Genomic DNA, 15,568 nt, shown 5'->3' on the forward strand with positions numbered 1-15,568 from the left:
TTTTTATTTGTTGTGACCCTGGGACTCTTTTCAGGAAGTTCCTGCCTGTGCCTATAAGTTCAAGGGTCTTTCCTACTCTGTCCTGAAGTAGTTTCAGAGTTTCAGGTTTGATGTTAAGGTCTTTAATCCATTTTGAGTTGGTGTTGGTGCATGGTGACAGGCTAGGGTCCTCTTTAGTTTTCTGCATGTGGCCTCCCAGTTTTCCCAGCACCAGTAGTTGAAGAGGCTGTGCTTCTTCCACTGTATGATGTCTTTGGCTCCTTTGTCAAATATCAGCTGACTGTAGGCGTGTGGTTTTATTTCTGGATCTTCTAATCTATTCCATTGGTCTTCAGGTCTGTTTTTGTGCCAGCATCAAGCTGTCTTTGTTATTATGGCTCTATAGTAGAATTTAAAGTCCATCATCAAGATCCCTCCCGTGTTGTCTTTTTTTCCCTAAAATTGTTCTGGCTATTATAGGTCTTTTGTTATTCCATATGATTTTTTGGACTGTTTTCTGTATTTCAGTAATGAATGTCATTGGGATTTTGATTGGAATTGCATTGAATTTGTATATCATTTTTGGCAGTATGGCCAATTTCACAATATTGATTCTACCTATCCAAGGATGTGGAAGGTCTTTCCATTTCCTGGTGTCCTCTATAATTTCTTAAAGTTTTTATTAAATAGTTACTTCATATCTTTGGTTAGGTTAATGATATTTTAAAATTTAAGATGAATATTATTGATATAAAGGAGGGGATTTTTTTGTACTATGCACTTTCCTTGGATCTTAAAATGTACTTTATGGTTTCTTGTATGAGCTTCTACAGTTTGCAAAGGTAATTCTAGTGTATTGTTGAACACATACTCAGCCCATGTACTACTTCCTTCTGAACTTCAGGTTCAGCTGAACATAGTTTGCAATGTATGTCCTTATGTGATATGAGATGTTTAGAGAAACAAAATTCTTCAGAGAAGAGGATGGGAAAGTACAGACAAACATGGATTTTATTTTGTTCTGAAAATAAGCAAATCATATTTTGAAAAACAAAAAATATTCAAGCTCTTATAACTAAGTGGACAGGTTCTTATACAAGTAAGCAGTTAATGACAGCAACAATAAGAGACCTTTGTAATGCTCCTACAATTAATTGTACAATTCGACTTTGCTGATGTTAAGTAAAATAAGCAGAGCACAAATAAACATGTTTTTACTGGAATTAAGTAAAATAAGCAGAACACAAATAAAATGATGCAATAAAGCCCATTTCAATTGTAATCTTAAAGTAATTGTTAATTTCCTGCAGGAAATTCAGAAGGCTTCCCTATAGAATTTTAAGTCCTGAAGAAAATAAAAACAAAGAGATAGAGTTACAGTGTCAAAGAGATCTTCGTAGCTAAAAAGTGCACTAATCTAGATAGTCTATAATTTAAAAAAAATCAGTGGACTTTCATATTTGATTGCCCAAAATATAGATTTAAAATTTTTACTGTAAGCTGGTAGTTGGTGGCCCACTCCTGTAATCCTAGCTACTCAGGAGGCTGAGATCTGAGGATCATGGTTCAAAGCCAGCCTGGACAGGAAAGTCTAGACGTGAGACTCTTATCTCCAATAAACCACCAGAAAACCGGAAGTGGCGCTGTGGCTCAAGTGGTCGAGCACTAGCCTTGAGCTCAAGAACTGAGGGACAGCGCCCAAGCCCAGAGTTCAAGCCCATGACCAACAAAAAATTTTCAATGTAGCAAGAATGAAATTAAACAAGGCTGAGTGTTGTGGCTTATGCCTATAATTACAGCTGCTCAGTAGGCATGGTTTGGGGGGATCATGATTTGAGACTGAATAAGTAAAACCTCCCCCATTTAGTCCTTGCTGCTTGAGAAACCTAAAAAAGAGGGTAGTGGTCCTAGTAAACTTCTGACAGAAGTGGAAAGACTTTATTTTGAAAAATCAGGAACAAAGGGCTGAGAATGGGACAGCAGTAGCCTAGCAAATGTGAGGCCAGAATGGTAAAGAAAAAAACCACCCATACTTTATGATACCTTTGGCACCTAGTGGCTTCCAGCATAAGCCAGCCAGCAGGGGCAATGCCCCTGAGCGCAGATCATCATCTAGCTGAGCCCATGTGATGAACACTCCCTCCCCCCATGCAACTTTACAATACTTTGAGACAAAAAAGCAAAACCAAACAATTGGACAGGAGTCACTGGGATTATTTAATTGTTATTGGTTCCTAGTTGTTTAGTTTTTCATCTCTTTGTTTCTTCAGTGAAGGAGGAAGAAAAGAAAACCCCGATATTTAGTACATTAGCATAAGATACAGTGATCACGTGAGTGCCTCCTGTTCTCTAAATGCCAGAGCATTTCCTGGAGTCTTCTTCTTTCAGCTTCTTGGGCTGCTCTGAGTCTTTCAGCCTCTTCCTAAGGAGCTATGAGTAAAAGTTATAAACCTTAGCAAAATTAAGATCAAGTTTATTTCTATTGGCCTACATCACTGAATAGTCAAGAGCAGCAAGATAGCACTTGAATATCTCTCTTCTGTTCATGTACATCTATCTAGTGTACTCATGTAGATTTTTAACTCTCCTCTTTCTCTAGATCTAGGTTTATTATATCTCAATCCCTGAAATGTTGTGTCTCTAGAATTCTATCTCAAGTCTTCATATCCCTATTCTACATAATTTCCTAGGGAAACCTTAGTCAGATATTGACTTCAGTTCTTAGTCACACATAAGGTATTAGGGACAATTTTAAGAGAAGAAGCTGATATATTATAGAACATCAAAATGATAAAATTAGGTGTTTGTTTGTGCATTAGGTGAGGGATATGATCTAGGTCATCTCATTCTTAGGTAGAGAGTAGAAAAAAATTCAGGAAATAAAAATCCACATTGTGTACACGGTGCACACTGTTCTTCAAGAAAGAACTAAAATCACAAAAAATATAGATTGACTATCTTTGTGTGCAGATGGATTGGCAAGGTGGGGGATTGTGGGAGTTGGACTATCTGTCTACTGAGGGCACGTTCATGGGAATTTCACACCAGGTTTGCAGGAGAGGCAGCCCTGCAGATCCCACTCTATGGGAAGGTAGTTTCGACAACTTGGAAGGCTAGTGATACTAGCATTTAGTTATCTCTTGGGAATCTCATCTGAAAACTGGGGGCACAATATTTCAATCTCACAGTGGTAAGATAAGAGAATGCATGTAAAGGATTTTATAGAGGGCTAGGTAAAAACAAACTACTACTGAATGCTGGCACAGTAAAGGAATGGATGAAAAAAAACCCCACAAACAATTCTACAAGCTCAAGGCCACTAGTCCAGAGATAATAGAGGAAAGACAAGAACAAAGACACAGTAGCATGAAATTCATGTGTCATTGTATCTTTGCTTAAAGCATAAGGTTGTCCAAATAAAAAGCCTGCTCATGTGGGCCAGAAATGTATTCATTTTACTTAAAAATTCATTTTGCTTACTCTGGGCCAAATGTGATTCTAAACATGAACCTTAGTGTATTTAGTTCTAAGAACAACCATATAAAATACATACATTGATGTCTCCATTCTACAGAAGGGGAAAATACGATGCACTCAGAAAGTAAGGCAACAAATATGGTCTCAGAAAACTTCCCTAATCTGTATGTATGTTCAGAAGTAGTACTTGGATTCAAACCTAGCAGTCTGGCTCAAGTCCTAACCCCGAGCCTCCATGGTAGGATATCTTTGCCCCTTTGTCATTTGATCAAGCTCTGTTCCTTACAGACAGGGGGACTAAGTAAGACAACAAATAATACCTGGAGGAATATCTGGAGCCGCTGTTCTTCAGCCCTCTTCTGCTCTGCCAGAAAGTTTGCTCTGTTGATCTCCATTTGCCTCAGTTGCTGCTGACGGACCCTCTCCTTCTCCTCCATCAACTTTTGTTGCATCCTGTGAAGCTCCTCCAATCTTTGTGCATCAGCCCTGGCAGTCTCTGCTTTTGCACGTTGCACTACAGAAAAAAGAAGACAAGTATCTTTTAGATTCCTAAATCTCATCCTTCTGCCTCCCACTCTTTTTGTTGTTGTTGTTTATTTGTTTTAATTCCACAGATAAAATCTTTGGGTGATTTGTTTTCTTTCAGAAGATCATATTGAGGGTATCTGCCTCTAATCAGCTCAGCCTGTGGAGCAAAGAAGCAACATGGTCATTCTTGCTCTAGATGAGTCATCTGGCTGGCCAGATTGCAAGAATTTGAAGTAGAACATTTTTGTTCATCTTGCATAATGTCTATTCTTTTCTTCTATTTTTTTCTCACCTTTCATCTCATTTTCCTTGGCAGTGAGTGCCTGGTCTGTCTGTAGAATTGCATCACTCACAGGCTTCTTGGAATGTAAATAATTCTGTAGAGCTTCCTCAGCCTATGAAGCCCAGAAACATGCAAAATAATTAGAAGTGTGGTAGAAATACTGTAATGTCTGCATTTCTTTTTTCATTGTAGCAGGTGCTTTCCTGTATCTGAGCTGTAGAATTGCCTCAAGACTTTCCTGCTGCAGGAGTGGTTGTGATTCGCTTGGGGTCATACAAAGCACAATTAGATGTAATGGATATGCTAAAAGGTTTTTTTTTTTTTTTAAGCAACAACACTGGAACTTGAGCTTTTAAAAGATTAACATAAAAAATACTCTTTCTTCTCTGAGACCTAAGCACTAAATTTACCTAAACTTGTACCTATTTTCATCTCTCTTACCATGAAGGGTGAGACTGTAAGATAAGAAAACAAAAGAGAAAAATGGAATCTGGAGTGTGAAGGAAAAAAGAAGGGAAATTGATGACACTGAGCTGTTGAAAGTATATCAAAATAATTAGATCTTAGTTTATATAATCCAATCAATTATTCATTGTTCTTAAAGTCAGTTGTTGGGATTCTATCCTGTATAGATAGAAAAGGTCCCTTTGTTGCTCCTGAACATAGATGGCTGCACTATAATCTGGTGCTCATTGAATAGTTCAGGTTAATCCTACAAGTGTTAATTGTCAGTTATGTGCTAGGACCTACCTCAGTACAGCAACATAATTTTCCATGCATGATAACTCCACAAAAGCATAACTCACTCTGTAAATCTCATCTCTGTTCCTGTATTCCTGTCTTTCCTTTTCTTATTAATAGCTTTGTATTGCAACTCCAGCAGTCTCCAATAACGAATAGATTAAACTACTAGGTAAAATACTATAAATAGTATCTATATAGTAGATATAATAGACAAAATAGATAAAATAGATAAAAACTAATAGATTTCAAAAAATCCAGTGATACCTGGATTCCTTTCCCAGGCTTCTGGTAGTATAGTGCCTTCAGCTCTTCTATCTTCTGAATGTAGAGATTATGGCCTCCTGGTCTAGAATAAAATCCCAGCTGCACGTTTGCTTCCAGCGGAGTAAAAATATCCTGAAGTAAGGCTGAGCAGTGTTCAGAAGACACTTCCAAGTTCTTCTGACAAATAGCTTCTTGCTTTGTATGTAGTAGGGCCTTCATGGGGATAAAACCCATTTTGATGTTAGCAACAGTGGAAATCATTTGCAAAAAGAATTCACAATATTTTTTTAATGAATTAGAGAAATATATGTAAGATTGTATTCTTTTCTTCAAACTTAAAGGAGTTCCAAAGTGATGACATTCTGAAAAATAACATTTACCTTCTTTAGGAATTTCCTGAATTTTGCCTTTTTCAAGATGTTATTTCAGATTCAGACATAGGCTGTAGCTTAGTGTCCTTGTGTAAAATGAAACTTATTTTACAATGTTTGTGGTTTCACTTATTCTCCACTTTTGATGTGAACATGGAATAAAACAATTATCTGGAACAATACTTGCTTATTCTACTACTAATAAACTTATGTATTTTAGCATTGAAATGGCAAGTCTATTTGCTTGATTATATAAAAAAAGTAGACATTTATTTGTGCTTTGAACTCATGGCACAAATTCCCCAAGAGTACAGGCATGAGACACTAGAGCCAAGCTTGTATATACATTTTTTAGAGAAGTATAACCAATTTGAGTTTTAGCCATGCACATATTATAGTAAAAGTGAGTTGTGTTCATGTGGAAAAGTTCAAGGTTTGCAAAGATGAGAAAGGTTACACATGAGTTTTCAAGGCCTTCTTAGTGAGTACTGTCATTTCCCATTCTAGTGAGAATTTCTTTTCTCAGATAGTACTATTTTGCCTATCATAGATATATGTTGTCTAATTCTTTTTTTTTTTTTTGGTCGGTCATGGGGCTTGAACTCTGGGCCTGGGCGCTGTCCCTCAGCTCTTCAGCTCAAGGCGAGCGCTCTACCACTTGAGCCACAGCGCCCCTTCCGGTTTTCTGGTGGTTTATTGGAGACAGAAGTCTCACGGCCTCTCCTGCCTGGGCTGGCTTTGAACTGCGATCCTCAGATCTCAGCCTCTTGAGTAGCTAGGATTACAGGCGTGAGCCACCAGCGCCCGGCTATGTTGTCTAATTCTATAGCCAATAAGCTAGTCAAAAAAAATTACCTCTAATTCTTTCTGGAAACCTTGATCCTCATCCTTGAAAGAATTCTTCTTGAAAACTTCTATAGCTTCTCTCTCACAGGCCCTGTGCAGGTCCAACAGCTCCTGGAGTGTGTTTGTAGGGAGTTGCACCTTCTGGGTCATCTCTTGGTCATAGTGACTCATGGCTTTCTGTACTGCAGCTGCATTCTCTATCTGACTCAAGGTCAGCACTGTGTTCCCCAGGCAGGGCAGTTCTCCATTGTGGATGGCATTAACATAGGTCAGTACCAGGTTCTCTAGACCTACATAGCCAGAAGAGATATTGGCACTATTTACAGGAAAGGAGTCTATGCCCTACACAGAATGATTCTTAATGGGTAAACATGTATGTTATGTCAATAACATGAATGTCAAAGTACATCATGTTTCAGCATAGTAGACAGAACTCAAATGGCCCAGATAAGTTCCACTGGGAAATTGTATAAGAAGTTAAATTTCTCTTTTGTTTGGAAATAAAGAGAAGAGAAATAGAATAGCATTCAAAGAAGAAATAGAGAAAATCTCAAAAGGTTTTGTGACATCCAAATTTCATCCTTATTCACGTAGAACTAAGAAGATGACTACATAAAATTAATAAATGTTTATTTGATCAGAATGCTAAACTTTGCCTCTTTATATGTCCCTTTCTTTTATTCTTTCACAGTTTTTCATTGTCCTCAGAATTTTCAATTTGTTTTTTACTATCTTCTAATTAAGATGTTATAAAAATACTCTCCACTGTAAAATGGCTAACTGAAAAATTCAGAGCAGGGTTTCCTGATATGTTGTAATTCTCTGTTTTACTCCTATGTCAGTCTTTCCACACAGGGAGTGCAATTGCCCTATATAATACACATCAGCTATTTACAGAGTTCTGAAATACTGTGTTCTTTATGAAATCTGATTAAATATCTTTCAAGATTCGAGACAATTTGTGCCCATGTTTAATATCTGTGCCAACTAGTTCTATTTCTGCAGGGAACATGTATGTCTTGCCTGTCTTAGATTTGTCAAGCTTGTATAACATAATATGAATTCCATATATTTGATGGACAAATGTTGTCAGCCCATGCAGTGTGTCCAATTCAACAGTGGGTCTCCAATGGATAAAACTTACTGAAGTGGATCTGACTTTTATTATTCTCCTAACTTATGTAACCTTGAAAACATTAATAAAAGAACCCCACTAGAAATCGATCTGATATCCAAAGCTGGTTGATAAATGCATAACATGCCATGAGGAAAGGCCCATGTGATTACTATCCAAATAGTGGGTTGAGTAATACCGAAGAATAAATAAAAGGCTTGAGGACTAAAAGGCTTGGGGACCCTTACTATCCTTACCAAAATCAGAGAGCTCCAAGTGCTAGAACTTTTATAAACATGGTGTTATGATTTCCACGGTGATTATTCCTTATACATTTGCCAACATTGGCATTATGAGGAGGCTATTATGGGTCCCTTTTCTTCATGTTGAGCTAAAAAGTATTTTAAAAAAAGAGACTTACGAGGTCCATTGACCTTGATGTCTCCTGGAAGAGTTTTGATCTTGGAATGGCTGAAGATGTAGGAGCAGAATTCTGCCACTTGTTGCACAAACTCGTGATCCAGCTCATCATCACACAATGTTTCAAGCTGGACAAGTTTCTTCCCATGAATAGGTGTGTCAAAGATAAAGCATTTCCTTGTTGGGAAGAACTTCTGTATACATAGACGGGGTAAATTATAATTCTGACTCCTCTGATCACTACCTTGAGAAGGAAAAGTAGTATGTATTTAGTATAGAATTAAAATTCATGATAATGTATTTCTCTTAAACACATTTTATTTCTCCTCAGGTTACTAAGGTTAATGTCTCTACAAAGCCTACTCAAAAATACTAAAAGAAAATAATCATGAAAAGAATATAGGGAATCAAATTTCTCATTAGATGAGGGGAGCAATGAAATTTAATATTGCACCTATCTGTTGCTTCTAAAATGACTAATCATTTATTTTATAAGATAGCCTGGTAGGTAAATATAGAAAACAGTACATTTGGCTGCTGATACAAATGATATCATTTCTTTAGCTACTTTTTCTTTTTTCCCAACCAGTAGGTCTCTTACCTTCCTTTGGCCTCAGTGAGTTCTCCAGGTACTTATCTGCTGTGATGAGTTGTCCATCAGTTTCCAGGTCAAGGTAGAAGTCCCTCAGAGTCCACACTAAGTCAGGAAAGAATGTCACAATGTCAGCAGCATCTTCAACCCCATCAAGATGAGAGGAGGCTCTTACTCTGAGCAGATCTGTTATTTCTGTAACATTGCTGAGATGAGGTTGAGGAAAACTTGGAAATGTAAGACTGTATCTTAGCGCTGACCTCTTCCTAACTTCCTTTCCCTCTGACACTTAATCAAGTCAGTATTCTATTACTGAATACCCAGACTATAGCCCCTATGTCCGTACACCATGTTGTCCTTAGGCAAGTCAGCATTCCCTCACTGAATATATGCAGCCTTTTGTCCTTATACTTCACTCTCTATCATATTTTCATTTTTAATTCTCTCAAGTCCTCACAGACACAGCTGGTGAGTTCTCTCTATCTTGGTTTTCATGCTTTAACTCAAAAGGATACTGAAGTAAGTCAATAGCCCCTTGGTCGATTTTGCTCATGGTATTGTAAACAAGGGTGCTGCTCAAAAGGATTGTCAGTGCAAAGATCTGGTCATCTTTCTTGTTATCAACCTAAAATCAGAAAAAGTATAAAATCACATCCCATGGTTTTCCTAGATGAGCAAGCATTGAAGACAATATCTTTATCTATAAATATCAAATGACAAAAATGGTTGTTAGTCTTGAGCTTTATATACTTTTCTTATTGGTAATTTCATAGTGATTCACCTATTATTAACTTGCCATTTCCTTTTTAAAATACTTTTAAAATGAGTGGTCAAAGATAATGGAGAAACCAGAATATTCAAATTCAAAGTCTTCTAGAGTCTGAAGCAATACTGACCCAAATACACAATATACATGATTATTTTATTCATTAATTATGACCCACAAGGTAGTTACATTAATAATCTCATTTAGTTCCATAAATAATATAGTGAGATGTGTTTAATATTGTAATATTGTGAGGAAACCAGAACTCACACATTATGGCTCACCATCTTTAAATCTTTTTTAAAAAAATATTTATTGCTGGGTACCAGTGGCTCATGCCTGTAATCCTAAACTATTCAGGAGGCTGAGATCTGAGGATCACAGTTCAAAGCCAGCCCGGGTAGGAAAATCTGTGAAACTCTCTAATTAACCACCAGAAAACTGGAAATGGCGTTGTGGCTCAAGTGATAGAGTGCTTGTCTTGAGCTGAAGAGCTTAAGAACAGCACCCAGGCCCAGATTTCAAGTCCCACAAAAGACAAATTTTTTTTTTATTATTATTATAAAGGTGATGTAAAGAGGGGTTACAGTTAACTTAAGTCAGATAAAGAGTACATTTCTTTCTGAACAATGTCACCCCTTCTTTTCCCCTCTCCCAGTTTTTCTCTCTCATCTCCACCCATAAGGGTCATGGGGCCTAGTGAGTATTGCTGCTGTATCTGTTCACCCTTTGTCGCACCATTTCTGTGTTCCCCCACCTTTCCCAAAGACCGATAAATGAACAAGTGGACAAAAGAAAAGGAGAACAAAAAAAAGCAACAAAGAAAAAAAAAACCCTCTTTTCCACTTCCTAGAGTTCATTTCAATAATTATTTTATATGGTCAGATGCACATATCTATTGTGCCTATAATAAAATGTAAGAGAAGAAAACAGAATCATGTCATCCAAACTCCTAAAAGTCAACTGCACAAATCTTTTCCTAAGTTTCTTCTTACTGACCTCACTTTAGGTTATGAATCAAGGCAATTTTCCTAATAAGCTAGTTAAATGTATAACATGCCATGAGGAAAGGCCCATGTGATTACTATCCAAATAGTGGGTTGAGTAATACCAAAGAATAATCTAAAGGCTTGGGGACCTTACTATCCTTACTAAAATCAGAGAGCTCCAAGTGCTAGAACCTTGATTTGAACACAAATTTATCTGAATCAGAGCCCACTATTAAACTACACTCTCTGCAGGACCAGGCTTGTATCATCTTTGTGTACCCAGAAACTCCTAAGCTTGCCATTGGTATGGTATTGCTAATACTGATTCTGTCTTACAAATAAGTTTTCCAACTTCATGCTTCCATACTCTTTACAAATAGAAAAGGGAAAGGAAGGAAGGTATGGTCAAGGGAAAAGGCAAGTTTAGAAAAAACCAAACAAGGAAACAAAGCAAAACATTCCCTAAATAAACAATGTTCAGAGATGAGAAAGTGAATTAAAATAGAATCCGCTTTTGTCACCTTCTGCGTATCTCCCAGTCCTTCAGTGTCCAGAAGAACCAGAGTGTGGTCCGGCTTGCTGGGGTGAGGCACACACCACATCCAGATTCCTTGGGTGTGAGCCTGCACTGTGGATCCGACAGAAAAGCCTGACAAAGAGCAAAGAAGAGATCATGGGGCTGGGGCTGGAAATGTGGCTGTGTTATTGATGATGGGCCTAGGGCTTAAGGAGTACAGATAATGAGGTAGCAGGTAATTTGAGCAATGGTCTGAGTTCAGTGATTGGATGATGAATAGTGTACATTGGGCTTGAAAGGGTTTTAAAATTTTTTTATTGATCTTAAAAAGGATATGTAGAAAGCAAAATTTTTTTCTTAAAAAATGGGGTGATACTAATAAAATTTGAATATTTTGTATATAAAAACTATTAAATAGACACCATACTCCCTATATCCCCTTATGTACGGGTCACAGTATACTTTCCTCAGGGAGATATTAAGGAAAATAAAGGAAGACATATCAAGGACAGAGGGCTGCCTTCATCTCCCCTAAGATAAGAAGACAGCTGTGACCCAAACATTGACATTCACTATTCATCCTCACTCCTAAGTTTATCTTCCTCATATACTCATGCTGGACCCCTGTCAGTGAGGGTAGGCTAAGGAGACTCAGTAGAACCTTTGAGATGGCACTTACCCTTTTGTTTGCCAGCCAGCTTGTTCATCAGGTAGGATTTGCCAGTGCGGTAGAGGCCCACAATGGCCACCACCACTACAGGTTGTGAGATGGCAGACAGGGTCTCCAGAGCTTCCTTGTTGACAACTAGCTGCTCTTCAGTATTCTCAATCAGACACACTGGGCCTGGCATGTTGATCTCTGGGCCCATGTCTAAGATGTCTGCAAGAGAAGACATGGGCAGAGATGGAGTATCTAGTGGTTAATGAAAGACTATTTGCCTACTGGCCCAGTAAACATACACTAGCCAGTATACATACGAGCCAGTTTCAGAGGGAGATAACAACTGAAAAGAAAAAGAAGCAACAAAGAAAAATACTTCCTGGGGCTGGGAAGGTGGCTCAGTGGTAGAGTGCTTGCCTTGCACGCATGATGCCCTGAGTTCGATTCCTCGGGACCACATAAGAAAAAAGCTGGAAGTGGCACTGTGGCTCCAGTGGTAGAGTGCTCACCTTGATCTGAAGAGCTGAGGGACAGCACCCAGGCCCAGAATTCAGGCCCCAAGACCGGACCCCCCCCCCAAAAAAAAGAAAGAAAAATACTTCCTAAATCCTTACAGGACTGCTATAGGATACCTAATTTATCCTAATTTGATGAAAATATGAGAAACTCACTTCCTGAGTCTACCCTATTGATAATTTATCTACTGACAAGTTAAATCTCATTGATTTCATTAGCTTTAGGTTTACATGTTTTGTATTTTTAACTCCTGAAATCCCTAGATTGATTGCTTATGAGTATTCTTTCTTATATTGCACTTGTTGCTTTTCTCTTACTATATCTAGTCATAATGCATTGCATTAAATATATAGTGGTATCTAACAAAATTTTTAAACATGCATTAATGCCCTCTTTGACACAGAACTTCAACTTAAGATAATTTTATCATTGTTTGAATGATTTAAAAATCAAAATCACTACTTCTGGGAAGCGATTCCTTCAATATGAAAAATCCCTGGGAAAATCATTTTATACTTTTCTAGATTTCCTTTTCATAAAGAACCATTATCTTCCATTGTAGAAATGATTATTAATTACAAAAGCTAAAAACAAGTCATCTCTTTCATTTCATTTTTTTTACTGAAATCTTTAAATGAAATGACCAAGATTCTTGTGTTAGCTGACAGGAGAAACTATGAGTCTCCTTGTTAATTTTTGTTTCTGTTTCTGTTTCTGTTTTTGTTTCATTTTTAGTTTTTGACACAGTGCCTCATGATATATCCTAGGCTGATCTTGACCTCATAATCCTCCTGCAAGGTCTGCCAAAGATTGAGATTACAGGTGTTCATCATGTCTAGCTATTGTTGTTTTGAACAATCGTGAATACCTATTTTCTCTCTTCATAGCTAATGCTTTTTTAAAAAAAAAATCACATAAATTAAAATTCAGATGACTTGGGAGCAGACATTAGGAAAAGCCTTAAAAAATGGCAGGGTACCAGATAGTGGAGTCAAGAAATGCCTAGTGCATTTAGATGGATTTAGGGGCTCAAATACTGAGTGTCTTTTCATCTTAGTCCATTTCTAATTAAATATTGGTTCCTTACCACCCTAGAATTCTGCTTGCCTTGTGTAACAGATGCTAGAAATGTTATCAGAGGATCAAAAAGTACAAACCTTGCAGTGACGACTCATTGTTAGAAAAACAAAAGATAATCAAATCTATAAGTACATGTTGGGTATATGAGCTTTTATGTTTTAGCATAAAAGTGAGAAAGCTAATTTGTCTGAGTTTTCAAACTTCTTTATGAATAATATTGTATTTTGCACCTACATGAATAAATGGTATTTTATACCTTGTCATAGGTGGTATTTGGATAGCATCTTTAATGCTTTTAGAAAAGCCAGCTCTGTAAATCAGATTGGAATATCACTCTGTTAAAGCCACACATTAGGGGCTGGGAAGGTGGCTCAGTGGTAGGGTGCTTGCCTTGCATACATGAGGCCCTAGGTTTCAATTCCTCAGCAACAAATAAGCAGAAAAAGTCAGAAGTGGCATTGTGGCTCAAATGGTAGAGACCTCACCTTAAGCTGAAGAGCTGAGGGACAGTGCCCAAGCTCAGAAGGCCCCATGACTGACCCTCCCCTGCCCCCAAAAGCCACATATTAGCTATTGCTCAGCCATTCATAACTCAGACTATAACATGCCATCAGGGGTGCATTCTCTCCAACTCTATTAGAGTTCCATAACTTTATAAATAAAAGCAATACAAGCCTGGAACAAAATATATAGGAACACATAGTTTGGGCTTTGTAGAAAGTTAGACCTTTTTTGCAGCCCCAGCCTAGGCTTAGCTGTATCATATTAGCATTGCATGCAACTCAAAAGCTTGTTTTCTAAAAGAGGAAGTCAATAAATACATATTTACATCAGTGTAACTGCTGGCTCAGAAAACAGGGAGTGGTAAGAGAGAAAAGAAATATGAAAAGAAGAAAATTGAAATGCCAACACACAGATGAGAAAATGCAGAGAGAGTGCTGCTGATGGCATTTCTGGGGAAAACAGCTCTTTTCAAACATGTGATTTCCTTTATCTTATGATGTGTGTGTGTGTGTGTGTGTGTGTGTGTGTGTGTGTGTGTGTGTGTGTGTGTGTGTGTGTGTTTACTTTTGATTTGTCTTATGTTGTTTTGATTTCAGTTTAGAGGAAAGCAGCACTTGTCAATCGGGTGAATAAAAATCTATAAATATGAGCTGCATGAAGAGTGTGGCATAGTAAGACAGTCCAAGGAAGAAAGAGTGACAAGGAGTGGCCAGAATGGCCAGGCAGTATTTGAAGTCCAGTTCACTAGTGTTTAAGTGGTTCTTTACAGCAGACAGGGTAATACTGAAATTTCAACACAGGGAATAGGTATCAAGAAAAAGATGAAACAAAGGCCAAGAAGTATTTCTAAAAGAGGAAATCTTCCTTCAAGTTAAACAAATTAAACATGCATTGTTGCTGTCATGCAACCTCTTCATTTTCATGAAGTTCATCTTCTTTTTTTTCTTTTGTCTGTGGCAATGTTCCCAAGCTGTTTGCACAGAAACTCATTTATTGCTTTCTTATTCAAATAATTTTGAGGTTTTTAAGACTAGTTTGAAGCAGCAGAATCAGATTTTAGCAAAGGCATTTGTAACCTCAAAAGGTCTTAAAACGACATTTGCAGGAAACACTGTAAGGCATTTTTGACTGCAGCCCATACCTGTGTCTAATTCAGTAGGAAGCAAAAGCATTTGGTACACAATAAACCCTGCTGCTATTCTGACCACACAACTGTGTTTTTACTAGTTTAGGTACAGCATACTAGGTTAAGCTGTGTGTCATCTAGGTAGAACATGTTCAAAATCTAACAACCTTGAAAATTCCTTCCCCTGATCCATCTTACCTTTACAGTAAAATCTTCAGGATCTGAGATCTTCTAGAGCTGCTGGGAGATCTTTTAGTGCTGGCAAGAAAGTTGCTTTGAGAACTTGGTAAGAGTTCTGACAACTGTACCCTAGTTTAGCTGTCATCATTTCTGGTACGTGGTCTACCCCAATCGTGCCAGTTTCCTTTCTCTTCCATTTCCCACCCCCACCACAAAGGATTATTTGAATATGAACGGGCATTCCAGCAGTCAGAAGGGCTTGCTAACCTTCTCTACTGGAAAGTGAAACCAAGAAGCAAATTCCACAAGCAAGCAGTGACGATGGGGATTTTCTGAACTGCTTGGTGGAAGGGCGGGTTGATTTCATCCAATTTCCCAGAATTAGATGTAGTTACTGAAAATGAACTGCAAGATATTTTTGCAGTTTTTCCAAGTGTGTGTTATACTCTCTCCTAAAATAAGATATTTATTTCCAGTTTGTGAGCATGAAACTTTGAAGTGGAAATCTCATATCCTTTGGGAGATTAATTTTCTAAAATGTTAAATGAACTTTCAGAGAGTGGTGATAAAATTTAATGCTTTTTACAGTAGGTAATAAATGAGAATTTCAA

General features: G+C 37.6%; 1 protein-coding gene across 1 annotated transcript; it reads right to left on the minus strand.

Moving 5' to 3' along the window:
- Window positions 1-972: 972 nt before the first annotated feature.
- On the minus strand, window positions 973-15,183 carry LOC138816527 (guanylate-binding protein 5-like). The gene is made up of 11 exons (XM_070006321.1): window positions 14,976-15,183; window positions 11,570-11,770; window positions 10,895-11,022; window positions 9,134-9,243; window positions 8,628-8,824; window positions 8,028-8,270; window positions 6,502-6,782; window positions 5,276-5,488; window positions 4,277-4,379; window positions 3,777-3,970; window positions 973-2,409 (listed from the first exon to the last, which is right to left on the minus strand). Exons 2-11 carry the CDS (start codon window positions 11,757-11,759, stop codon window positions 2,329-2,331), a joined length of 1,740 nt encoding a protein of 579 aa, XP_069862422.1. The 5' UTR covers window positions 11,760-11,770; window positions 14,976-15,183; the 3' UTR covers window positions 973-2,328.
- Between the last annotated feature and the right edge of the window lie 385 nt (window positions 15,184-15,568).

This window comes from Dipodomys merriami, unplaced genomic scaffold, assembly GCF_024711535.1.
Source record: "Dipodomys merriami isolate MVZ:Mamm:240054 unplaced genomic scaffold, mDipMer1.0.p SCAF_7, whole genome shotgun sequence".
Classification (NCBI taxonomy): domain Eukaryota; kingdom Metazoa; phylum Chordata; class Mammalia; order Rodentia; family Heteromyidae; genus Dipodomys; species Dipodomys merriami.